Genomic DNA, 26,295 nt, shown 5'->3' with positions numbered 1-26,295 from the left:
ATCCCCTGTTTACCGTGTGGGACAGGGACAAAGCTAAGGTCACATGGATGAGTCTCCCTATCTCACAGCTGACCCTCAACTGCTGCCATTCACCGTAGGTGTAGGGGTCGGGACAGGCTGCCCAAATATGGCCGCTTGGCTTCTGAGGAACCAGTACCTGGAAAGTGCCTTCCACCCTGCCCCCTGATGTAGGGCATGACTAACTCCACATGCTCCCAATACACATTCCCCCACCCCCACCCCCACCCCCCACCACCATTCCAGGGGAGTGTTGGAGTCCTTAACCCCTAAGTAGATCTCTTTCTGGAAACATGGCCACCATGCCTCATGCAAGTCGTTTGAAGGCAGTTGCTAAAATATGACACTAGAGGGCAGTAAGAACACATCCTTGACACTTACCTGCTCAACCCTGCGGGTAATTATAGGTTTCTCCAGTTTGTTTCCTTTGGTAACTCCTCTTAGAAGCCAGGCACTGAGCTAAACAGAGCCCCCAGGGGACACTGCCAGCCAGTGTTTGCTTCTGGTTCCTTCAACAGCCTGGACCCGAGTTCTGAGCAGAACATGGGATCTTGCTCTGATGGTGTGTACTGGGAGAAGCTGAGGATCGGAAATCTCACGATAGACCTGCACAGGTGGATTGTTAGAAACTGTTTTCTCTCTCTCTTTCTTTCTTTCTTTCTTTCTTTCTTTCTTTCTTTCTTTCTTTCTTTCTTTCTTTCTTTGCCATCAACCACAGAAGTTTTCTTAAACAGTTTGCAAATCTCTGTGGAAAATATTCTCCTGTGTTTTGAAGACCCCCATACTCGGGAGACCCTTCTTCAAGTCTCAGGAAATCATGACCACTCAAAGATCACAAGAAACCATACCTGGATGCAATCAGCAGAGGTTTATTAGGGAAATTGGCCGGCGGTCAAACCACAAGCTCTGTCTCTGAAGAGCAAGGTTTGGCCTCGAGTGTCAGGGCTAAGGGGTCTTTTATAGCATGGGGTGGGGAAAGGAAGGCATTTTCGTGCGGTTACACATGAATGGTTGCATTTTCGCGCGGTTACACATGATTGGTTGTTTTACAAATTTTGAACATAGCACTGGGAAGACCAAGGGAGGGAGGGGTAACCAAGAACAGTGGAACATTTTAGAGGAATCCAGCCCAAATGATCTAGAGTCATGTGAAAATCACTCTGCACACTCATTCTTCTCAAAAATGTGGTTTTACCATATCACTGTCCTACCTTGTCAACTATCTATTAACTATTTCTCACTAGCTCCAGCCGTAGAGCCACAGCCCTGTCATTGTGTTTTTACCACCCGAATGACTTTCATTCTTTACAACCAGTTCCTGAAACTGGCCTGGCTTGTTTCAGAGAAAAGTTTCCATGTCCCTAAAAGAACTTAAAAAGCATCTATATATGTATATATTCTATAAAAAATGATTTTTATAATTTTTCATTCTTCAGTTTCACTCTGGGCTCTTCCTGTCTTGCTGTTACCCAGGAGGAACCGCAGTCTGTGTCTCTATGACCTGCAACTCAGCTGGGGCATGGGATGGTTAGTTTTAATTGTCAATCGACACAATCTGCTTGAGTAGGGAGTCTCACTGAACAAATAAATTGTCTAGATTAGATTGGCCTGTGGGCAAGCCTGTTGGGGATTTTCTTAGTTGGGTCAGTGGCATCGCTTTTAGGGTTGGGGTGTGGGATAAATGAAAAGACGTCCAGCCGTTTGCCAGCGAGCACACAGCAACTCACTGCTCTCTGCTGACTATGCATGACCTGAAGAGCTACTTGAGCCTCCTGCACCTGACCTGCAGCAATGACTGTCACCTGGAACTGTGGGCCACAGGAGCCCTTTCCCTTGATACTTTTGTCATCAGGGTGCCTTAGCACATCCACAGAAACAAAACTAAGACAGCAAGCGTGTGTCACAAGCCAAGGGGAAGCCACATGACCTTTAAACCAGCGACTGTAGTACCAACAACTTAAGCTTACCCACCCCCCCACCAGCTTACAAATAAATGAGGCTCAGACTATGGTTATTATATTTGGCTTTGACAATTACTGGGTGTTAGTATTCTGTCTAAACTCTACCTCCACAGTTACCTGGCAACAGCCAGGTATGCTCCTCCCCACAGTTACCTGGCAACTGCCAGGTAGGCCTGGTCCACTATTAAAGGGGCTGCTTGCCCCCTCCTCTCTCTCTTAATCTCATACTCTCTTACCCTCTTAATCTCTTACCCTCTTGCCTCTCTGTCCCCTCCCCCACTCTTCCTCTCTCTCCACGCGGTCATGGCCGGCCTATACTTCTCTACACCTCTCTCTCTCTCTCTCTCTCTCTCTCTCTCTCTCTCTCTGCCTCTACTACCCTCCTGGCTCCCCTCCCCATGCCCTCAATAAACTCTTCTATACTATATCGGTGTGTGACTGGTCCCTCCACGGGAAGAGATACCTCTGCATGGGCCCACTGAGACATCCCCTTCCCCATACCTCTCCACACACCCACAGAACATATTCTCTTTATCTCTTTATCTTTTTATAAACACTTCATTGGTGCCATGACTCAGATATGAAAACTTCGGGAATCGCCATGCTGCCGGCTGCTGCAGCTGCTGTAATCGGGCAGGACCAACGCCACGTGGCCTGCCTCTACCTCTGCTGCCACTGCTTCTACACCAAGTGGACTTCATCTCTACCTGCCATCACTGACCGAGTGAATTGCCACCACTGCTGTAGACTAACTCTGGCTGCGGCCCACCACGTGGTACTCCGCCACATAGGTTAGACAGCCAGACAGGCCCACACAGACCTTGCGGTTCCACTTTCCTGATACCAGACTGCATAAGCCTACAAACACACACTGGCATGTTGATTGGTAAGGAGATTCCAATTGGCGGGAGGGACCCTAGATGCCCAGATGAGGCCTGGCCAGCCCTCTCTGGGCTGAGAGGTGTTGGCATTTGTCTGCCCCAGTCCAAATGACTGGCCTCCTAGCTGAACTACTACTTAGAACATTGGCTGCTGGGTGACTCCCCCCATCCCTCGAAAGCAGTTTACAGTCTCCCTCCCCGCTCTGAGCTCTTTCTTGCAGTGGCTGGAGATCCTGGTACGAGGTTAAACTGCTTTCGGAGATCTCCAGTAGTTCGAGAGGCCACTAGGTAATCTTGTGATGACCTGATTATTTAGCCTGTTGCCTGACTTCTATCAGGATACCTCTATGATTGCTCTGTAAGCCCCTCCTGTCACCCGATGGGCGCTACATTGTCTTCGGCTGCACTCCCAGACACCCCACTGGGTTGTCTCCTTAAAAACCTCAGATCTTAGAGGCCTTCCAAATTGATACATCGCTTCAATAAAGTCTGGATTCAGTACCCTCTAAATAATGGTTTAAAATGGCCACCTAATGGCATGCTAGACCCAGTCATTTTAAAGGGTCTTCATACATACAGACAGCAGTCTGGTAAATGGAAAAATTCCCTATATCCAAACATTCATCTACTTTCTCAACAGGAAGAATGCCACAACAGGAAGAGTGAATACCTTATAGAATACAATTACTGCCCTGGAGGTTAGGATGGACCTGTGGCTCCTCACAACCCTGGGATCCATCCCATGCCACATCTGCAAGACTTCACAGACTTACCATGCTTGCCTCAGTGGAACTGGGTCAAGCTGATGGTACCTAATGTTCTCCCTGGTCCTTCTGATAATGCTTCTGGGTCCAGAAGGACCCAAAGTCCACCCTCAGCTTCTACACTTTCCCCTTCAGGTACTTTAGAACTTGGTCCCTTCAAAGGCACTTTGAATGATTTGGTGGTTTGGGGCATGAAGTTATTCTTCCTGGGGCTTTGGAACACCACAGGGCCAATTTTCCTATGTCAAGAAGATTCAGGAAAACCTCCAAGGTCATCTTTCACAAACGTCTATTTTATTCTCTGCATCATAACAAACATGTCAAGAAGCCTTCAGTCTTCTACTAAGAGTAAGGCTGGAACATGAATGGAGAGGAAGGGTCAGATATGACCCCAGGTAGGCAGAGGGGCTCCTGTTTCTACCAGCTTTGGAAAGGATTTCAGCCACTGCCCCAAATAGTGATGCCTTTGAGGTAGGATTTCATTCCTCCTGCCACCTGGAATTTCATCATTTGCTCCCTTCCTCCTGGCTGGACCCTGGGCTCTGAGCAATGTGTGGTGGACCTGGAACATGATGGCTTTCCACAAGGCTCCCTCCTGTAGGTTGGTGTCTGCACATGGGTCCTCTCCAACATTGTGACTGTAGAATTGTAGCATCCGGCATCCTCTAGTGATCTTCTAAAAGGCAACAACACACATGAGAGGGACACTGGGAACCTCAGCTGCACAGGACATCTCTCCAGCTGTGGCCACCCTGTTCCACACTGCTCCCCAAGCTGCCTCCTCCTATCTAAACCTCTTCCTCCAATCTCCTAGTTCCCAGTCCACACCCCCTCTCATCCCTCAGCATCTTCTTCTTCCTTCTCCTACTTCCTCCTCCTAGCATGGTCAGTACCCACCTGCTGTCTGCTAGTTCAACCTTTATTAAATTTCCCATGCGCAGGATATGCATGGGAGTGACCTTCTGGGATGCTAGATCTGTTGGTAGATTCCATTTAACCATCATCTCATGGTGTCTAGACATAGCTTCCCCATGCCTGGTACAATACACTCATGATTATAATCTGTCATTTGACACAGACTCGAGTAAAATAGATACAATCAAATACAGAAATGTACCTGGGCCAGGTGGGATGCCTGTTCTCCGGATGTGCTCCTGGTGTTTTATGTCTGTGGGGAGACTCTCTTCTCCCCCAGGCGACGTTTCTTTCTTGCTGGTATACAACAACAGAGACTCCTTAGAGCATTTCCTACCTTTCTGACCCAACCTTTGAATCCTGTGCGCTGGCCCCTGTTGGGGACAGGCTTGTGCTCTGCTGAGGCACTGGTGCTGTGCATTGAGTACCTGAAGGGGACACTCCTAAGAGGTATGTGGGCTTGGCCCATTGTTGGTGTAGTCTGGAGTGACCTGCAGGGAGGAACACCAGGCCAACTGACCCTTTGGTCTTCTTTCTGCTTAGGCTTCTGGCCTCGAGTAGCCATTTGGCTGTTGGAGGAGGAAGAAAACAAGATGGGCTCGCTTCTTCTCTTTAGTTCTGGGCAGAAAGTAGCAGGATCATCCCACGAAGTGTATGGTGTAATTGATGGATTCATGGGTTGAGCCAGGGTAGGGCTGTCATACTCCTGACCAGCCTGCTCTTTGAAAAAACAATATGACGCCATGGCCTGATTGTATTTTTTATGGCATAGTGAGTCTTCAATGTCTTCTGCTTGAAATCCAAGATGTTCCATGGCTTTTACAATGGCTGGGTCTGGCCTGAGGGGGCTCTGTTTCTCACAAGGATCTGGGAGATCGTCTGAGTCCTCTGTGAGCCAAGGATGCATCATTGCTTCCTTGATTGTCGGTCTCGGTGTTTTGGGTTCATTGTCAGTAGGTAACTAATCATGTCCTCGAGCTCTAGTGAAAGGTGATGGGGGAAAGAATACTTTCCTAACAAAATCTTCCTTCGCAACTGTGGTGTGTTGGCACCATCAAAGGGGACCCTTCCCGTTGTCATGCAGTACAGAAGAACCCCTAGGGTCCATACATCGATCTTGGTGCCATCATACAGTCTCCCGAGGACTACCTCGGGAGAACTAAATACATAGGTCCCGCAGTGAAAGCTCAGCAGTTGACCAGGTTTCACTTGGGTGCCAAGCCCAAAATCAATAATTTTTATTTTTCCATTATTGTCTATCATAATATTATCTGCTTTTAAATCTCGATGAATGATCCCCTGGTCATGGCAGTAGCTCATAGCACTTAATATTTGTTTGAATATTTTTCGTGCCTCATCCTCTTGCAGGTAACCAGCTTCTAGGATGTGTTGGTACAGCGGTTTACCCGCTGCCAATTCCATGATGAGGTATATTCTCTTCTTAGTCTCAATGACTTGAAAGAGAGAGATGATATTGGGATGGTTGGTCATCTTCAATATTTCGACCTCAGAGGTGACCGGATGGCACCATTGCTGCCTCTTGCGGATTATTTTGACAGCCACGAGCTTGCCTGTGAGGCGGTGCCTCGCCAGCTTGACTTTGGCGTAGCCCCCCTGACCGATGGTATTTAAAACTACATATTGAGAGTGGAAACTCTCCGTGCCAGAGGGGCTGGGCTCGGATTTGAGCTTTTCTGACTCTTGTTCGCTCTCAGAGCTCATTTGAGGTAACAAAGTATTAATGCTACCTAAGAGGGAAAAAAAAAGAAAGATAGAAATGAAGAAATGGAAGAAAGAAAGCTAAGATTAGAAACTAAGATAATGAAAAGTAAGCAAAACAGAAAACTAAAACCCAACCAAAATAACAACAACAGCAGAAACCCAGAAAAGCAAAACCACGCACAGAGCCAAGAAAATCCAAATTAAAAAGTCTAACTGCAAGTCACTAGGAGGGAGGAGCACAGCTCAGCAACACTGAGAAGGAATATTACTAATTGTGTAAGAAGAAAAAATGCACAACAAAATATATAAACAATCCAAGAAATTGTAAAAATTAATGATTAGAAAACCCAAACAATGTAAAATTAAATTAAAAAAAAAAATTGAACTCCAAACAAGCGAACCTGCAAAAAGGCTAAAAAGTTAGAGATTAAAATAAATATAACAAACTTATCAAAAGTTCTAGAATATGCAAAGAACTTTAAAAAAATCAGCAAGAAAACAACCCAATGAATAATTGGGAATATTGGGATAGGGATCTGAAAAGAGTTTTCTCAGAAGACATGTAAATGGCTAAGAAATTATATAAATATATATATATATATATACATATATTAATGTTCACCTATGGTATCTGAGACTCTTAGCAGCTGGGGTTGGAGAGAGTGAAGTAGCCATCTCCTGTAGCCAGGCAGAATTTACAGTAGTGGGAGGGGGACACTAACCAACTCACAAAACCTTCAACCCGAAATGTGTCCCACCTATAAGATATTCAGGGATAAAGATGGAGCAGAGATTGAGGGAATGGCCAGCCAATGACAGGCCCAACTTAAGACCCACCCCATGAGAGAGAGCAGTATTAATGATATTCTAGGACTTCAGACAGGACCTAATGAAACTGTCTTCTGCAAGGCTTCAATCAGCAGCTGATGGAAACAGATACAGAGACCCAGAGTCAAACATTAGGCAGAGCTTGGGGAAGTCTTGGGGAAGAGTGAGCAAGCCAGAGGGGTCAAAAACACCACAGAGTCAACTAACTTGAGCCCATGGAGGCTCACAGAGATTGAACCACCAACCAAAGAGCATGCAGGGGCTGGACCTAGGCCCCTTACACATTTGTAGCAGATGTGCAGCTTGTCTTCATGTGGGTCCCCTAACAATTGAAGCTGAGGCTGTCTCTTACTCTGTTGCCTGCCTTTGGATCCCTTTCCCTTAGCTGGGCTGCCTCTTCTGATCTCCGTGGGAGAGGACAAGCTTAGTTCTGCTAGAACTAGATGTCCCAGAACAGGGTGGTATATGAGGGGTTGGCCTCCCCTTCTCTGAGAAAGGGAGGGAGTTATAGGAGGAAGGGCATATGAGGTGGGCCTAGGAGGAGAGGAGGGAGTGAGGGGCTGTGACTGGGATGTAACATGAATAAATTTTAAAAATTCCTTAAAAAACTTAAGGTAGATGGCTTACCTTAGAAACAATGGCCAAGCTGACTGAAGGCCTCAAATCTTTCCCTTACACAGGTGTTCTCACACCTACCACGCGTGTACTTACAGGACACAAACACACACACACTCGTGCTCACACACACACAGATTCACCCACAGTCACTCACAGGTATATCTACACACACACAAACAGGTACTCACACGCAAGTAAACTTAAAACAACACACACACCCACACACAAACAGGTACTCACACACAAGTAAACTTAAAACTCAACACACACACACACACACACACAAACAGGTATTCACATGCAAGTAAACTTAAAACAAAACACACATACTACACACACACATACACACAAGCAACCCTACCCCCAAACACACACCGATCTTGACACACACAAGCTCACACAAACCAATCAAAAGCAAAATCCACAACCAGCTCACTAGATACAACAAAATCGCAGAGGGCACCACACCACCACTCCTCTCAACACACTCAAAGAAATCCAGGTGTGACCACAGCTTAACATCTGCTGGCTGGACCGTGTCACAGTTGCTCCTCATGAGGTCATAGCTGTCCTGCCAGGGCTGGGAGGGACTCCAAGGCTCTGGCTAGGTGGGCTGTGGAGACTGACATTAGGCTTTCAGAAATCAAACCTGTAGGATGTGCTGATGTCCTCAGTTCTCTGGTTTGAATGTTTGCTGTGCCTCCTGCTTTAAAGTCCTAATGTCTACACTCAGCATGTCACTTTTGCATTCCAACTGATGGGTCCAAGATGATGCTACAGCTTAAGTTTTTTAAAAAAAGTTCATAGTAAGACCTAGGTGGCTGCTGTCTTTCTGACATTACTGTAGCCATGTTGTTTTATACCTGTAGCCTGCTGTCTTACATTAATAACAGAGGACCCTTCTCATGCCCGGCTAACCATTAACCACATATCCCATTAAGGTCTATGCTCTGGTAGTCTTGGAAATTCTCCTGACCCTTGCTCTCCTTTAGGTCATGAGTTCAAATCCCAGCAACCACATGGTGGCTCACAACCATCCTCAATGAGATCTGATGCCCTCATATGGGTGTCTGAAGAGAGCTACAGTGTACTTACATATAATAAATACATTAAAAATCCTTTTTAAAAACATGGGAGAGGCCAGAACATCTGCCAGCAAAGTGTGACGACCTGAGTTTGAACCCACGGGAAAGCTGGGTACACAACTGTAATATCAGAATTCCTAGGAAGAAGGAAAAACAGAAGAGAGAGAAAAATGCCTGGGACCTTGTGGGCCAGGCAGCCTGACATATGTAGTATCAAACCACACACCCAGTTCAAACACGGTAGAAGAAGATAAGGTCTGACAAAAATGTCCTCTAACCTCGGCACACATGGTAGGACATATCTATGACCATATACATGCAAGCTTGTTTCATATTCTCTCTCTTCCTCTTTCTCTTTCTTTCTCTCTCTTTCACTCTCTCCCTCTCTCACACACACACCATATCACACATACTCATACACATATACTCTCACACACATTCACACACTATTACAAATACACAAATTCACTCTCAGACACTCTCACACTCACAGACACACAGAATCGTCACGTGTACACAGTGTTATATTAAAAACAACTAAACAAGCCCTCTTTATGAACTGTGATTCTCTAGTGAAACCCTTCCTCAAACATGAGGAAGAAACTAAGACACTCTCATAGATGAAGACTGAGTCAAGGGATTTCAGAGTCTCAAGAAAGAATAAAGAACAGGTGATCCATGGACAATCACAAAAGGCAAGGTGAAATTTGCTTCCCCTGAGATGTGAGAGATGCTATGACCCATGACCCTAAACGGCTGGAGCAGTTGGTCAGGGCTTTGAGAACAGCAGCAACACCTTTCACATAGGAGAGGTGGTATTTTTGCACCAGTGTGATCTTTATGGTAACAAAGGAAATTAAAAAAACCAAACATAACAGAATAACAGAGAGGAAGAGAAAATCAAACATTTCTTTACTAAAAACCCAACTGAGGGCAAAAGACAATAATCAAGTAACAGAGACAAAGCTGTGAGGCTCATAAAGAACACAGCAAATGCTTCCTCGGTGGCTAGTGCATTCTCTCTCTCTCTCTCTCTCTCTCTCTCTCTCTCTCTCTCTGTCTCTGTCTCTCTCTGTCTCACTCTTTCTCTGTGTCTCTCTCTGTCTCTCTGTCTCTGTCTCTATCTCTATCTCTATCTCTATCTCTATCTCTATCTCTATCTCTATCTCTATCTCTATCTCTATCTCTATCTCTATCTCTATCTCTATCTCTCCTTACCCCACCCCTGTCTTCACACACAGAGGTTGGCAGGTTGTATAGAAAAGTAAGTCTATGCAGTGTGCAGGGCTCGCTTTAGACACTAAGGTCCAAAGGTGGCACAGGCCTGTGTGAGGACCAGATGCTCTATGTACACTGTGAACAGATGAGCTGTGCTGCTGACACAGATAAAATAGACTCTGAACCACAGTCAGGTCACAGGACCCAGGCTGCTGTATTAATCCTGAGCACCCAGTGCAGCTGGAACTGAACTATTGACCAGTAACAAGCTCAAGCCATGAAAGGGCCTTTGCTTTTCAGAGTGCCATGGGCAGTGCAGTGTGTACTGCTTTCCATTTGAAGACTCTGTTCTGGGGATTTGAGTCCCCTGTAGAGGAGCCTCATGTATGCAGACACTAAGCCTGGTAGGAAAGATCCTCATCTGTGGAATTCACTGGCAGGCTTGAGAGCAGAAAAGCAAAGAAACTTGCCACCACTGGTCATTGTGGTTCAGCTTCTGACTTTGCAGTTGAGATCAGGGACCCTGGAGTCCTCCCTAGTCTGAGTCAGTGATCTCAAGTTCAAGTCCCTGCTTCCTGGTTTGTAGTATCAAAGGACAGTTTCAGGTCAGGGAGCTGTGAACACCATCTAGGCCTTGCTGTCTGCATTTCAGGAATATTATTGACACCCAGAAGAAGCAAGGGCACTGAGCTGTTAGTGACAAAAAATTCACCCTTCACCCCAACCAAAGTGCTCAGGGACCTGCAGCCTTGAGCTAAACCCCAACCCCCAAACCCAGATTCTCTGATCCCTCTAGCCCTACATTTTGGTTCTGCAACACCTCCCTGCCTTGCCTCAGACAGTTTTATCACTGAAAGAGAAGGTAAATTCTCTTTGGCCAGCTCTTTTGAAAGGTGTCCTTTGTAATGCTCAGTGACACTGCAGACTAGAACAGAAAGAGATCACCCTTCACAGTCCTGGGACTCAGTCTGTTCTCAGTCCCCAGTTGTGTTTTAGTTATTTCTGAGCAGACTCACTGCCTGAGGGGTGTTGAGAATGTGGCATGATGGGGCCCTCTGGGCAGTGTGTAGGGTTGGGGATACCTTGTAGGTATTGAAAGCCTGACCAATGCAAAACTTTCTCAGGAACTCTGCAGAAATGACAAACAGAACCTAGTTCTGTGTACTTGTCCAGAGCCAGACCTGACATGGCCATTCTGGAGCTGGAGGCCTTGAGGGAGTTTAAAGTCTTGGTTCTTGGGAACTTGGCTTTTGCCCCTGAAGACACTGGAGTTAAGCTCCAAGGCCAGTGTGGTCAGCCCATGGCATCCTTGAGATATCTTGTACAATGTTGTACTTTGTACAGCGTTACTTGGTTAGCCTCTTGCTGATTTCACCCCACTGTATGATAGTTCTCCACTGATACTGTCCCTTTTCTCCCCAGGAAATAGTACATAAGAAGCTGTGATTTTTAATAAGCCTGTTTGGCATAGGACATAGGTTACACAAGACTCCCTATCCCAAACTTTTCCAACTTCTCATCATCTAATTCCTTGGTCCTTCTGCTTGGAACCCTGTCACTGAGGAAGGCTTACTGGTCCAGGTCCTACAGAGACTGATAAAAATCCCCAAAGTCATGTGTGAGATGGGAAATTATTGAATCTCTGAAGAAAGCTATGAGGGTATATGTACTAACAGTGGGGAACAGGAAGTGATGACTGACTGGGTGAGAGGTGCCTCCCCTCTCGAAATGCCTGATCTGAAGACCCCCGAACTCGGGAGACCTTTACTCAAGTTTAGGAAAGTCATGTCCACCCACAAACTCGCAAGACACTGTACCTGGATGCAATCAGCAGAGGTTTATTAGGGAGGAGAGTCGGCAGCCAATGGTCAAACTGCACACTCACGCAGGAGTAGAGTTTGACAAAAGACCAGCAAGCTGAGGGGCTTTTTAAAAGGGGGAAACCACACACCAGGGGAGTGGGAACAGGGGTGAGGGGTTGTCAAGAATACATAATATAAGAATAGTGGAACATCCAGAGGCGCCCAAACCTAAATGATTCAGGATCATGTGGAAATCACTCTGCACACCCATTCCTCTCAAAAATGTGGTCCTGCCATGTCACTTGTTCAATTATTTCCCAGTTGTTGCCCTGTCACTTTGCCCAACTATCTCTCAGTTGTTACCCTGTCACTTTCCCTGTCATTGTGGCTACTAGCTTCCCAGCCCCACCCAGATGACTTGCATCTTTTTTTGTGGTCAGGAATGTGTCTTCCTGCTTTGGGCCTTCCCCACCCACAGGTGGGTTCTCTTCCCTGAGACTTGAGGAATGTTAATCTAGCAAGTGTCCTCTGGCTCAGGGATAATGTACTCTTCCTGGAATGTATCCCGGGGCAGTGAAGGCCTGAAATCTTATATTCAGTTCTGCTTCCTGGAACCTACATTCTTTTGCTCAGGTCTAGGGGGTAAAGAAAAAGCGTATATATATTTTATAAAATGGTCTTTATAATTTTTCACTCTACAGAGCCACCATTCTTAGTCTATGATCCCTTAGTCTATGTACTAAGTACTAAGTACTAAGTACTAAGTACTAAGTACTATGTAGTCTTAGTACTACTCATTCTTCACTCCTAGGTGAAACCTCCATTGTTCTGTTAGGGGAGGGAGATCAATCTTAGGATCAAGGAGAGTCAAACTGGCTCCAATGTGTCATCCCCTGTGTATCCTTGCTCTCATCTGGGTGTTTCTGATTGGTGATACCCCTGGCAGTTGGAGAGTGGGGTCCAGGATGTCACTCAGTGAGCTAACCTATTACCCAAGGTCACTGGGGACACACCCTGATGGATATTGCCCTGGCCCTCGGGGATTCGATGAGACCCTAGGGAAGGGGGCAAAAGAATGAAAGGACAAGAGACACAAAGAATGAGAGCAGGTCTGGGGTTCTGATCAAGCTCTGAAACTTTAATTTTGGGGGCAGGTTATAAAGACACAGCAAACTGGGAAGTTTGGGCGATGGTCATTGCTTAGGGCTATCCTACTATGGAATCCTTCTTGTCTAAGACCAGTCTACTGTCATATCCTTATTGCCCTGGACCATCCCATTGTCGTAACTGGCTCCCAGGAAATGCCAGACGTTCTTTAAGTTCCTGGGACCTGAGACCTATGAATGTCCTTTCTTATTTTTATACTGACTAGTCTTTCTAGAACAGCAGGTTCTCTTAGAACAGCAAGTAATTTCCTGGGCATCTGCTCTCTTTTAACAAGTTTAAATGAGGCTGGCAGGCGAATGCGGACATTAAGAAATAAATGGGCATTGACCAGAGGGGGAAAGCATTGACCTGATCCTCCCAATATTGTTTGTAATGGTGTCTTTTTGGGAAGGAGAGGGTTATTTGTCTCAAGGGCCACGAGTAGGGTATTGAGGGTCGTAGCTGGCTGCTTTGAGACACAAGAAATCAACACCAACCTCTATGCAATCAGGGTTGCTTTTCAGGGAACTCAGAAGCAGACAGTTTGGGTCCTCCCCCTGCGGCACCTCTTCACGCACCCCTTGCAGGTATCCATGTTGTATTCGTGCCATGCCACATCAACGTGCATAGATCTGAGTTCTATGCAACTCCTAAAGGAGATATGACACTGCAAGGCTCAGCCAAGCCTCTATCAGCTGAATCAAGTCTAGGATGATGTACTTGTAGTAGCCAAGGAGTCTGATACCAGACTGCATAAACCTGCAAACACACACCAGCATATTGATTGGTAAGGAGATTCCAATTGGTGGGAGGGACCCTAGTGGCCCAGATAAGGCCTGGCCAGCCTTCCCTGGTCTGACAGGTGTTAGCATTTGTCTACTCCAGTCCCTATGACTGGCCTCCTGGCTCAACTACTACTTAGGACATTGGCCTCTGGGTGACTCCCCCCCCCCAAAAAAAAAAAGTAGTTTACAGTCTGCCTCCCTGCTCTGAGCTCTTGCAGCTGCTGGAAATCCTGGTACCAGGTTAAACTGCTTTTGGAGATGTCAAGAAGTTCCCCAGGCCCCTAGGTAATCTCCTGACAACCTGATTATCTGGGCAGTTGTCTGATTTCTTACCTCCTTTCTATCAGGATGCCAATAGGAATAGCTCAGTAAGACGCCCTCACCCCTCCCCCTTCACCTAATGGCCGCTACATTGTCTGCACCCCCAGACACCCCACTGGGTTGTCTCCTTCAAAACCTCAGATCTCTAAAATTAATGCCTGATTTGAGGCCTTCCAAATTGATACATCTCTGCAATAAAGTATGGATTTGGTACCTCTAGATAATGGTTTAAAGTGGCCACCTAATGGCATGCTAGGCCCAGTCATTTTAAAGGGTCTTCAAACATACATAAGGCAGTCTGGTAAATGGAAAGAGGTTCCCTACATCCAAGCATTCAGCTACTTTTGCTCTAATCCCTCCATGTGCTCTGCTTGTTCCCCACCCCAGGTTTTTTTAGCCATCCACCACTGATCAGAGTAACCATCCACATGGTTCCAAGAAAGATTTCTTGAGCTCAGAACCCTTCCCTGAACCTTTTTCTAGAACTCCTCTTGGGTGAGACACTTCCCCTCTCCTCTTGAGACAGTTTCTTTTTCGCAGCTGAGTACCCCAGGCTGGGCCTGGACAGACTGTTCTCTCTCTCAGGAGCACTGGCTCCAAGCTCTAGTCCCTAGCTTGTCTCCCCCAGGGGTCAGTCAGCTGCCTGCTAATGTAGGCCTCTTCCCCTCCTCGGTCATTTGTGGCCCACTGAGACCATTTAGTTCAGCCAGTTTGCCTGAAAAGCAGCTGGTCCAGGACCCTGCTTGCTCCCTTCCCCCTGGTCCTTACCTCTGTTCTGGGTCTACTCCTTACATTCTGCCAGGGACCCTCTCTGAGATTTGTTTCCCCACATGCGCAACCACCCGCACAAAGGGCTTGGCTACCTGAACAATTGAGGAAGGCTCTCTCTCTTTCTCCCTCTCTGCCAGGGACCTATGAAGTGAGTGTTAGCAGTGCCTTCTCCCACAAGAACAGCTAACATGAGCGTTGCTGTGACATGCTTTTCCTTGCCCACTGCAGACTCTAGCCACCAGAGGCACTGGGCAGTGACTTCAGGCTGCTAATAGGAAGTCCCGCCCTGCAGCCACAGTGGACCTGACCTGCAGCACCTATGCCCTCAGCTGCGGGCCCAGAGCCCCAACCTGCCACCCATTTGATCGTAGGCCACTGTTGCCGGCTTTCTTATTTTGGTCCTACCCAAATGTTTCCTTACAAATACTAAAATGTGCTTTTCTCTACCTACAGACCCTGCTAAAGTTACTTAAGACTCTTTCCTATCCTGTCTTAATAGATTTTTACTACTGCTATTAAATTCTATTCACTTACAGTTAATCCTTATGGCTCTCAATCTTGGCAGAAGTCCGCTAATAATATATTTAAGTTTATAGCCGACAGAATTCCCAAAGCCTCTAACAGTTGACCCAAAATGGTTTCAGAAGACTTGGACACCTAGAAGATACAGCCTGGATTGTATGAGATGATACAGTCACTAACAAACGCAGTGGACTAAACTGGATGTTCTGAGTCAAATGACTTGGCTAAACCAAGGTAAGTCATTTCTCATGTCACCCATATCCATTCCACAGAGAAAAAGCCCTACGTCTTCTGCGCTTGGAAGCCAAACTTTCACCCAAGAGACTATGGAGACTACAGGAACTGTTGGCTAGTGGACTCTGTCATTATTTAAAATAATATATAACTGGTAGATTATTGTTTACTCTTTGACTTCTGACTACATTGACAGCTAAGCTTTCACAGATGTAATCTGTTACCTCATTACCTAAACTCAGTTGCCATCAATTAAATGCTTCTTATTTCCTCTTCTTGCTATGCCACCACCCTAATATTATCTGAGCTCCTATAAACTTGCCTACCTCTAATAAAATATTGCACTATACGATCCAACAAAGGTTCATCTTAAAGACTGCTCCTGTTATTAACTCATGCTGTTACATCTTTTGTAAACTTATAAGTTGCAGGAAACCCACTCAGATCTACCTCTCATGGACCAAATAGACACCATCCAGATAAGTACATCAGCCTAAAGTTCCCACTTACTACCTATTCCAAAGGGTGGGATCCCTCTGGGTTTCAAATGTACATCTTAGAAACAATTTTCTTTCCCCCAAATGTACTTAATCTTATTCCCTACATCTTGTCAAGTCCAGGCACATCCAGAACAGCTCCAGAGAAACAACCTCCAGATGCTCCATCTCCTGTCACATACACAGCTGCTTCTACTGGACCTGTTCCTTCTGACCTATCCTCAGATGGCTCCATAGACCCTGGACAGCAGGAAACAGCCAACTCTCCTAAGACCAGACAAACATCCCCCATACTCATTCTTCTAGGTTCCCCCTAGAGACACGTCGCCCCAATGTCAGCAGGAAGTAGCCAGATATCACGTCAACCCTATTTCTGCTTCACCGTCACCTCTTTCTAATTTTTCTTTTTTAATTAAACCAAAATGGGGTAATGTTAGTATTCTGTCTAAACTCCACCTCCACAGTTACCTGGCAGCCAGGTATGCTCCTCCCCACAGTTACCTGGCAACCACCAGGTAGGTCTGGTCCACTATAAAGGGGGCTGCTTGCCCCCTCCCTCCTTACTCTCTTACTCTTAATCTCTTACTCTCTTACCCTCTTAATCTCTTACCCTCTTGCCTCTCTGTCCCCTCCCCATCCTTCCTCTCTCTCCACATGGTCATGGCTGGCCTTTACTTCTCTACTCCTCTGCTTCTCTCTCCTCTCTTCTCTCTTCTCTCTTCTCTCTCTCTCTCTCTCTCTCTCTCTCTCTCTCTCTCTCTCTCCCTATCTCTTCCCTCCTCTCTCTCTCTCTTTCTTTCTCTCTCTCTCTTTCTCTCTCTCTCTTTTTCTGCCTCTACTACTATCCTGGCTCCCCTCCCCATGCCCTCAATAAACTCTTTTCTATACTATACCAGTGTGTGACTGGTCCCTCATGGGAAGACATGCCTCTACATGGGCCCCCTGAGACATCCTCTTCCCTATCCCTCTCCACACACCCACAGAATATACTCTCTTTATCTCTGTATCTTTTTATAAACACTTCAGTATAGAATTTAGCATTACAATATACGGCAATAGACCAAACCTCAACAAAGAATGCCAGGCTGAGGATAGAATTTCAAGAGACCTTAAGATAGGCCATTGATATAGACATTCAGATAGGAAAAGGAGGTCCCCTTCATGTGAAGATTGTGATTGAATTCGTGGGTCACTAAAGGACAGAAGTTTATAACACTGCCCATGACAAGACAAGCAGAAGGGCAGGGTGGCTGGCTCCATTCTACAGGGTTCTTTAGAAGTAGTGCTTTTTATCAAAATGGTTTCTTAAAATTCATTCCTGATTCCCTATCTTTCTCACTAGTTCTCATTCTTGTCCACAGCCACCGGGGAATTGACAGAAAGCTCCTGAAGGCTTAGCATCCTTGAAGAGATTTTCTTGGGGCCCAACTCTAAGACCAGGATGTGTTTCTGGAATCACCCACTCCAGTCTCTGCCCTTTGCAGTACACAGTCGTCCTAGCATCTACAAAGTGTTTCTTGAAATTTAGTGGCATAAGTTCTGGTGGCTTATGGTCAGATATGATTTCTACATTATCTATTCAGACTCGCTGGGAGATCCAGTCATGGAATGAGGTATGGTGACTGTCCCTGGAAATCTTAAGCTACAGGGGAGTGTTTCCCTGTGTAGCACCTTAAACACCCCCCACCATCACCAATAACAGAGTCAAGTGGTGTCATACTCAATCACATACTGTCAGAATGTTGAAAAGATGATATTTGAAAATAATAATCATGGGGAAATAGATGATTCAACAAATTTAACAGTTACTAATGTTCTCAAAGTAGGAATTAGTCTGTTTATGGTGTACTGCCATGGTAACCTTGAAATGAAATTGATTTCAGGTCTCATGAGGCATGTAACACAGCTTGGTATTTAAAACCTATTCATCCAGCATGAAGCCACATTCCTGCACCAGATGTGCACATTGCTGTTTAAAACCTTGTCCCCAGCTCCATGTGGAGACATGCCACCCACTGCACACACAGTACCTCAGTCCGGCTCACACCCTGACAGCATTTCCAACAGCTTGTCTGGATCCCTGAAGAATCTACCACATCTCCTGTATTTAATGACTGTCTGAGAATTTGGTGAGGAAGGACATGAGGAAGCAGGTTCTGTTAAACTGCCCACATTCTTCCATGACAGGAAATTGTTCATGTCTTGCCATGATGCAATGAACTCAAAGCTTCATCAAGTTTATCTTGCTGCCCCTACTGCGATGGCTTTCTTCTGTCCCATTGTTGAGTCTAGACTGCCTGAGCCCTTCAGATGGGTGCTATAGGAGGATCCTCCACAGAAACTGGACTCCCTCTGTGCCTTCTAGCCAGTCACACTCTGCTTGAAAAGACCAGCCACAGCCAGCCACCTACCACATAATCTCAGAAAGCAAGGTAACTGCAGTGCCACAGCCACAGGAGCCTGTCTCCTGCAGTGTCTGGGTGACAGCTTTTGGGGGCTGCCTAACTTTACCCCAGCAGAGTGTGGAGATGCCAGATCTTTCAGCTATCCTGGGGAAGTGTAGGGCGGGAAGCAACAAATAACCAGTGCAGGCATGAGGGTCCATCCAGGGCGGGGATCCCATCTGGGAGGCTCAGGGGGGCTAGAAGAAACAAAGGACATGGTTTTTCACTATTAATATTTAGAAGAGGTGTGTACAAAAATTAGATTTCTTCAATATTTTTAGAGAACTGGTAGTAAATACAGGAGATAGGTTGCTTGCTTCTTTGTTTGTTTAATTTATTCAAGATAGGATCTATGTATTTCTGGCTGTCTTAGAACTCACTGTGTAGACCAGGCTGGCCTCAAATCTACAGAGGCCTGCCTCTGCTTCCTGAGTGTTCAGAATAAAAGCATGTGACACCATGCCAGGCTTTCATTTATTTATTTAAATTAGTTGTTTTTAGTTTTATTTAAGCCCAAAATGACAAAATGCCAAAATGAAGATGGGAGGGAAGGAAGGTGAGGGAAAAGAAGGAAAAGAACAGGAGGGAGGGGAAAGGAGGAGAAGGAAAGGGAGGGAAGGGAAGGGGAGGGGAGAGGAGGAAGAGGAAAGGAGGGAGGGGAGGTAAAGAAAGGGGAGGAGAAGGGAGGGGACAAGATGGGAGTTTGAGGAAGGGAGGGAGGGAAATGGAGGGAGGGGAAGGAGGGGAAAGTTTTTCTGGGGTCATACAGAACTCTTGCCTAGGAGCTTATAGGTCACTTTGCTTGTTGTTGTGACAAAATGTTTGATCAGAGCAGATTAAAGGAAGAAGGATTATTTGGACCCACAGGTTGAGTGTCTAATCTACCAGTTCTCAACGTTCCTAAGGCTGCAACCCTTTAATTCAATTCCTCATGTTGTGGTGACCCCGCAACCATAAGATTATTTTCACTGCTAGTTCATAACTGCAATTCTGCTATTGTTATGAATCATAATGTAAATATCTGATATGTGACCCCTGTGAAAAGGTCAGTCGACCTCAAAGGGGTCAGGACCCACAGGTTGAGAACCATGGGTCTAGTCCAGCATGACAAGAAAAAATGGTGGCAAGAGTTCTTGTGGTGGCCAAGGTGGCTGGTCATGTGTCACACTCAGAAATCATACACACAGGAACGCTGCTGTTCCACTGTTGTTCTCCTTTTGAGAACACTGTTGTTCTCCTGAGGTGGACTGAAATGTCAGGCTCCTTCCAACCCTGCCTCAGTGAAGGGACGCCTCCCTCTGCCAGATTGTTGCTTCTAGGGCTCAGGGAAGTCCTTCCCACAGCAATTCCGTTTCTGATCTGGGTGCCTACACCATGGAGGCTGCTGCATCAAGGTCTTTCTCTCCTGGGCCCATCTAGGGGCCAGGTAGTGAAAGCTGCCCTGCTCTCCCACCTCATCCCTTCAGGGCCCCAGCTGTGCAGTCAGAAAAGCTCATCATGGAGAAAACTCACACAAACACTACAGGTTCACTTGTTCTTAGCTGACTTGAGAATTACTGATCATGTATGAATCAAGGTGTGTGTGTGTGTGTGTGTGTGTGTGTGTGTGTGTGTGTGCTTGTCTGCATGCACTCAAGTGCCAATAGTGAGTGTGGGAGGATGGGTGAGCCTGTGTGTGACTGAGCATGAAAAGCCCATGCACACCTGTTCCTTATGCTGCCCATCCCTACTTCAGGAGAGGTGGATGGCTTTCTTCCCTGGGTTCACAGTAGCAGGAAACCTTCAGCTGCTCTTCATTGAGCTACACGGTTACCAAGGATACTGTCAGGGCTTGATAACCCTAAGCAGTGACACTAGACTCTGTATAATCCAGGAAGGCGACATCTAGCACCCTGCTTGGTTCTGTGGGAGGATGATGAAACCCACAGGTGGGACAGGTGTAGGGAGGCTGGTCTTGGAGGCTCCAGCCACAGCTCACCAACCCTCAGAGCATCACCTTCAAGCCCCGATTCCTAAGCTGAGTGTTGGTGAAATGCCAGGAGGTGACAAGGGCTTTCAATCTTGCCTTTAAGGGTCTCAAGACTTTACTGAAGAATGGACACAACACCTTGACCAGATAGTAACAAGACCAAAAGGGCTGTTTGCCCACACAGCCAGGGCCACTGACAGAGACTGGAGCATACGAGAATACAAAATGATGACGGAGCAGTTTCAAACGTCCTCTTGTCTGAGAGATATAAACCTCAGTTGGGTGGCACTGAGGGCTAGATTTTAAATTTACAGCGAAAAGGACCCCTCCAGGGTCGCAGAACCTTAGTGGGGCAGGATCCTCTTGCTTTCTCCCTTAAGGGGCTAATCAGGTGGCTATCGTACTATTCCTATCCCTGGTGTTAGACCCTGGTTGGCATAAAGGTGGTGGTGGCAGATCTCTTGGTGGCCATCTAAGCCAAGCCTCTGCCAGTTCCACACACAGTCCCAACCCCACATCCCACCTGACCCTGCTCTGAACTTGCCCTCTATGACCCCACTTAAGCCTGAAATCAAAGTCCCAAGGTGTGGTTGGTCAGTTGCAGCCTACTTTGAAACCTTCCTGGGGATGTGGGTTGATGATTGCTCTGGTCTTTGTGGTGGGATCCACACACATCTTGTTCAGTCCCTGGTTTGGTCTGCATCCTGCCTGCTGTGTAACCTTTCAGTATCATCTGCTGTTTGCCCACCTCTTTGTGTCTCTGCCCACGTATAAACATGTGTCCTTAAGGACAGACTGGTGTTTCAGTGTGTGGGGTGCAGCAGGTGCTCAGAATATTGTCTGAGTAGGAGCATCTGCAGCAGGCATTGCCCACTGCCCTAAGCACACCCCTCTCATTTTCCCTGTGGGTGATGGTAGCCATGTTGATGGACTAGTTCCCATGGCAGCTGAGGGCATTCAGCCCTGCTGCCATAAGTAGTATGTATGCCAATTATTATAAATTTGAATTATGTTCTCTTTCTTTTAATGTGAGATCATCATACTGTGCAAACCATATTGGTCTCAAACTCATGACTCTCACACTACAGGCCTAGAGGTTTTGGGATAAGAGTTACAAATTGGGATGAGGGGTTTTTACGAATCCTACAGAATTTCCTGTTTTGAGAATGTCCTATGCTCTACACAGCAGTTAACAGAGGTGGGCCTTTGGAAGAGGATTGGATGTTGAAAGCTCTCACCTCAGAAATGGTTCAGTTCATTTATGAACATGGGGCTTAGTGGCCAGAGAGGACACATTTATAAAAAACAATTCTTTCTTTTCCTGGTCTGGCTACTGTGAGGCACACAATTGGTTTCACCAGGTACTTCCTGCTGTGACGCTCTGCTTCACCCCAGCCTAACACACAGAAACAGCCGCCCAGGAGCTATGAACTCAGAAGCAGTGAGCCAGCAGGAAACATGTCTTTATCACATGGTTAGCTTGGGTATTTTGTCCCTGCAATGGAAGACTAACGTGGAGCCATGACCCTAATGCTGGAATGTCCCTGGTGACACAAGGTTCAGACGCCTTTGCAATGCATTTGTGGGACGTGTTTGGAGAAGTTTGGGGATGCAGGCTGCTGGGGAACTGGGCAATGTTCTCATGGAGATAATTGACATTGTGACAGATACTTGACCAGAGTGACAGGACTGAGGAGTCTGATAGGAGGCAGACTGGAGGGCACGCCTAGTGTGATATATCCTGGCAAACAGTGTACACACACACACATACACACACACACACACACACGCAAACACACACGCAAACACACACGCATGCACACACATGAATACATGTATGCACACACATGTGCATACATGGACACAGGCACACACATATTTGCATACATGCACACACACAAAAACATGCAAACACACATGTGCATACACACATACACGCAAGCACACACACACATACACACGTATACATGCATACATGCACAGACAGGCATAAACACAGGCACGTATGCATGCATGCACAAACACTTGTGACCACACATCTGTTCCCTGAGAGTTCCTGAGGCTGAATCTAAATGAGGCAGAGTGCAGTTTAGAGAGGGGTGTTTCCTGAAGTGATTGGTGACATTAAGAAGCCAAAAGCTTTCTACTAGGACAACTGGAATGATGTTGTAAGTGTAGCTCAGGTATCTGAGACCTTTCCATTAGAGTGACGGGTATACACATGAACGGCTTCAGTGCTTGTGAGATCAAGGTTCTCCAGGCACTGGTAATCTATCAGGTATGATAGGGGTTGGGGTTGGCATTGTGAGGTGATGTCCCTGTGATAGAACACATCTGGTCTGTGTCAGGAGAACTTGTCCTCTCACAGAGAACATCTCTTCTTCTCTTTAAATACACACATCCTCCTTCTGCCCCAGATCTGACTTGTTCACTGAAGGACACTTGCCTGAGATAGGACAAGGGGAATGCCATTGCCCCGTGGATCTAAAGAGGAAAATGTCACAACAGGGAGAGTGACTGCCTTATAGAATACAATTACTGCCCTGGGGGTTACGATGGACATGTGGCTCCCCACAACTCTGGGATCCAGCCCATGCCACATCTGCAGGACTTCACAGACTTACCATGCTTACCTCAGTGGAAGTGGGTCAAGCTGACGGTACCTAATGTTCTCCCAGGTCCCTCTGATAATGCTTCTGGGTCCAGAAGGACCCAAAGTCCACCCTCAGCTTCTACACTTTCCCCTTCAGGTACTTTAGAACTTGGTCCCTTCAAAGGCACTTTGAATGATTTGGTGGTTTGGGGCATGAAGTTATTCTTCCTGGGGCTTTGGAACACCACAGGACCAATTTTCCTATGTCAAGAAGATGCAGGAAAACCTCCAAGGTCATCTTTCACAAACATCTATTTTATTCTCTGCATCATAACAAACATGTCAAGAAGCCTTCAGTCTTCTACTAAGAGTAAGGCTGGAACATGAATGGAGAGGAAGGGTCTGATGTGACCCCAGGTAGGCAGAGGGGCTCCTGTCTCTACCAGTTTTGGAAAGGATTTCAGCCACTGCCCCAAATAGTGATGCCTTTGAGGTAGGATTTCATTCCTCCTGCCACCTGGAATTTCATCATTTGCTCCCTTCCTCCTGGCTGGACCCTGGGCTCTGAGAAAAGTGTGGTGGACCTGGAACATGATGGCTTTCCACAAGGCTCCCTCCTGTAGGTCGGTGTCTACACATGGGTCCTCTCCAACATTGTGACTGTAGAATTGTAGCATCCGGCATCCTCTAGTGATCTTCTAAAAGGCAACAACACACGTGAGAGGGACACTGGGAACCTCAGCTGCACAGGACATCTCTCCAGCTGTGGCCACCCTGTTCCACACTGCTCCCCAAGCTGCCTCCTCCTATCTAAACCTCTTCCTCCAATCTCCTAGTTCCCAGTCCACACCCCCTCTCATCCCTCAGCATCTTCCTCTTCCTTCTCCTACTTCCTCCTCCTAGCATGGTCAGTACCCACCTGCTGTCTGCTAGTTCAACCTTTATTAAATTTCCCATGCTCAGGATATGCATGGGAGTGACCTTCTGGGATGCTAGATCTGTTGGTAGATTCCATTTAACCATCATCTCATGGTGTCTAGACATAGCTTCCCCATGCCTGGTACAATACACTCATGATTATAATCTGTCATTTGACACAGACTCGAGTAAAATAGATACAATCAAATACAGAAATGTACCTGGGCCAGGTGGGATGCCTGTTCTCCGGATGTGCTCCTGGTGTTTTATGTCTGTGGGGAGACTCTCTTCTCCCCCAGGCGACGTTTCTTTCTTGCTGGTATACAACAACAGAGACTCCTTAGAGCATTTCCTACCTTTCTGACCCAACCTTTGAATCCTGTGCACTGGCCCCTGTTGGGGACAGGCTTGTGCTCTGCTGAGGCACTGGTGCTGTGCATTGAGTACCTGAAGGGGACACTCCTAAGAGGTATGTGGGCTTGGCCCATTGTTGGTGTAGTCTGGAGTGACCTGCAGGGAGGAACACCAGGCCAACTGACCCTTCGGTCTTCTTTCTGCTTAGGCTTCTGGCCTCGAGAAGCCATTTGGCTGTTGGAGGAGGAAGAAAACAAGATGGGCTCGCTTCTTCTCTTTAGTTCTGGGCAGAAAGTAGCAGGATCATCCCACGAAGTGTATGGTGTAGTTGATGGATTCATGGGTTGAGCCAGGGTAGGGCTGTCATACTCCTGACCAGCCTGCTCTTTGAAAAAACAATATGATGCCATGGCCTGATTGTATTTTTTATGGCATAGTGAGTCTTCAATGTCTTCTGCTTGAAATCCAAGATGTTCCATGGCTTTTACAATGGCTGGGTCTGGCCTGAGGGGGATCTGTTTCTCACAAAAATCCGGGAGATCGTCTGAGTCCTCTGTGAGCCAAGGATGCATCATTGCTTCCTTGATTGTCGGTCGGTGTTTTGGGTTCATTGTCAGTAGGTAACTAATCATGTCCTTTAGCTCTATTGACACATGATGGGGGATAGAATACTTTCCTAACAAAATCTTCCTTCGCAACTGTGGTGTGTTGGCACCATCAAAGGGGAACCTTCCCGTTGTCATGCAGTACAGAAGAACCCCTAGGGTCCATACATCGATCTTGGTGCCATCATACAGTCTCCCGAGGACTACCTCGGGAGAACTAAATACATAGGTCCCGCAGTGAAAGCTCAGCAGTTGACCAGGCTTCACTTGGGTGCCGAGCCCAAAATCAATAATTTTTATTTTTCCATTATTGTCTATCATAATATTATCTGCTTTTAAATCTCTATGAATGATCCCCTGGTCATGGCAGTAGCTCATAGCACTTAATATTTGTTTGAGTATTTTCCGTGCCTCATCCTCCTGCAGGTAACCAGCTTCTTGGATGTGTTGGTACAGCGGTTTACCCGCTGCCAATTCCATGATGAGGTATATTCTCTTCTTAGTCTCAATGACTTGAAAGAGAGAGATGATATTGGGATGGTTGGTCATCTTCAATATTTCGACCTCAGAGGTGACCGGATGGCACCATTGCTGCCTCTTACGGATTATTTTGACAGCCACGAGCTTGCCTGTGAGGCGGTGCCTCGCCAGCTTGACTTTGGCGTAGCCCCCCTGACCGATGGTATTTAAAACTACATATTGAGAGTGGAAACTCTCCGTGCCAGAGGGGCTGGGCTCGGATTTGAGCTTTTCTGACTCTTGTTCGCTCTCAGAGCTCATTTGAGGTAACAAAGTATTAATGCTACCTAAGAGGGAAAAAAAAAAGAAAGATAGAAATGAAGAAATGGAAGAAAGAAAGCTAAGATTAGAAACTAAGATAATGAAAAGTAAGCAAAACAGAAAACTAAAACCCAACCAAAATAACAACAACAGCAGAAACCCAGAAAAGCAAAACCACGCACAGAGCCAAGAAAATCCAAATTCAAAAATCTAACTGCAAGTCACTAGGAGGGAGGAGCACAGCTCAGCAACACTGAGAAGGAATATTACTAATTGTGTAAGAAGAAAAAATGCACAACAAAATATATAAACAATCCAAGAAATTGTAAAAATTAATGATTAGAAAACCCAAACAATGTAAAATTAAATTAAAAAAAAATTGAACTCCAAACAAGCGAACCTGCAAAAAGGCTAAAAAGTTAGAGATTAAAATAAATGTAACAAACTTATCAAAAGTTCTAGAATATGCAAAGAACTTAAAAATATCAGCAAGAAAACAACCCAATGAATAATTGGGAATATTGGGATAGGGATCTGAAAAGAG

The 26,295-nt window shown here is 46.3% G+C and overlaps 1 protein-coding gene and 1 pseudogene across 2 annotated transcripts; both read right to left on the bottom strand.

The window, feature by feature from the left end:
* Positions 1-4,200: 4,200 nt before the first annotated feature.
* On the bottom strand, positions 4,201-6,261 carry LOC143439950 (sperm motility kinase 2B-like; annotated as a pseudogene). Its single transcript, XR_013107918.1, has 2 exons — positions 4,742-6,261; positions 4,201-4,300 (listed from the first exon to the last, which is right to left on the bottom strand). The product of XR_013107918.1 is annotated as a sperm motility kinase 2B-like (transcript).
* A 17,129-nt stretch (positions 6,262-23,390) lies between these two features.
* LOC143439949 (sperm motility kinase 2B-like) lies at positions 23,391-25,764 on the bottom strand. The gene is made up of 2 exons (XM_076926525.1): positions 24,234-25,764; positions 23,391-23,792 (listed from the first exon to the last, which is right to left on the bottom strand). Exon 1 carries the CDS (start codon positions 25,749-25,751, stop codon positions 24,279-24,281), a length of 1,473 nt encoding a protein of 490 aa, XP_076782640.1. The 5' UTR covers positions 25,752-25,764; the 3' UTR covers positions 23,391-23,792; positions 24,234-24,278.
* Positions 25,765-26,295: the final 531 nt, after the last annotated feature.

The sequence above is a fragment of the Arvicanthis niloticus genome, chromosome 28 (genome assembly GCF_011762505.2).
Source record: "Arvicanthis niloticus isolate mArvNil1 chromosome 28, mArvNil1.pat.X, whole genome shotgun sequence".
NCBI classification, from domain to species: Eukaryota; Metazoa; Chordata; class Mammalia; order Rodentia; family Muridae; genus Arvicanthis; species Arvicanthis niloticus.
Note: the sequence above shows the minus strand (reverse complement) of the source record. Positions and strands in the feature narration are given on the sequence as shown.

Excerpts from the sequence above, each read along its gene's own strand:
- LOC143439949 (XM_076926525.1), bottom strand. The coding sequence starts at position 25,751 with ATGAGCTCTGAGAGCGAACAAGAGTCAGAAAAGCTCAAATCCGAGCCC.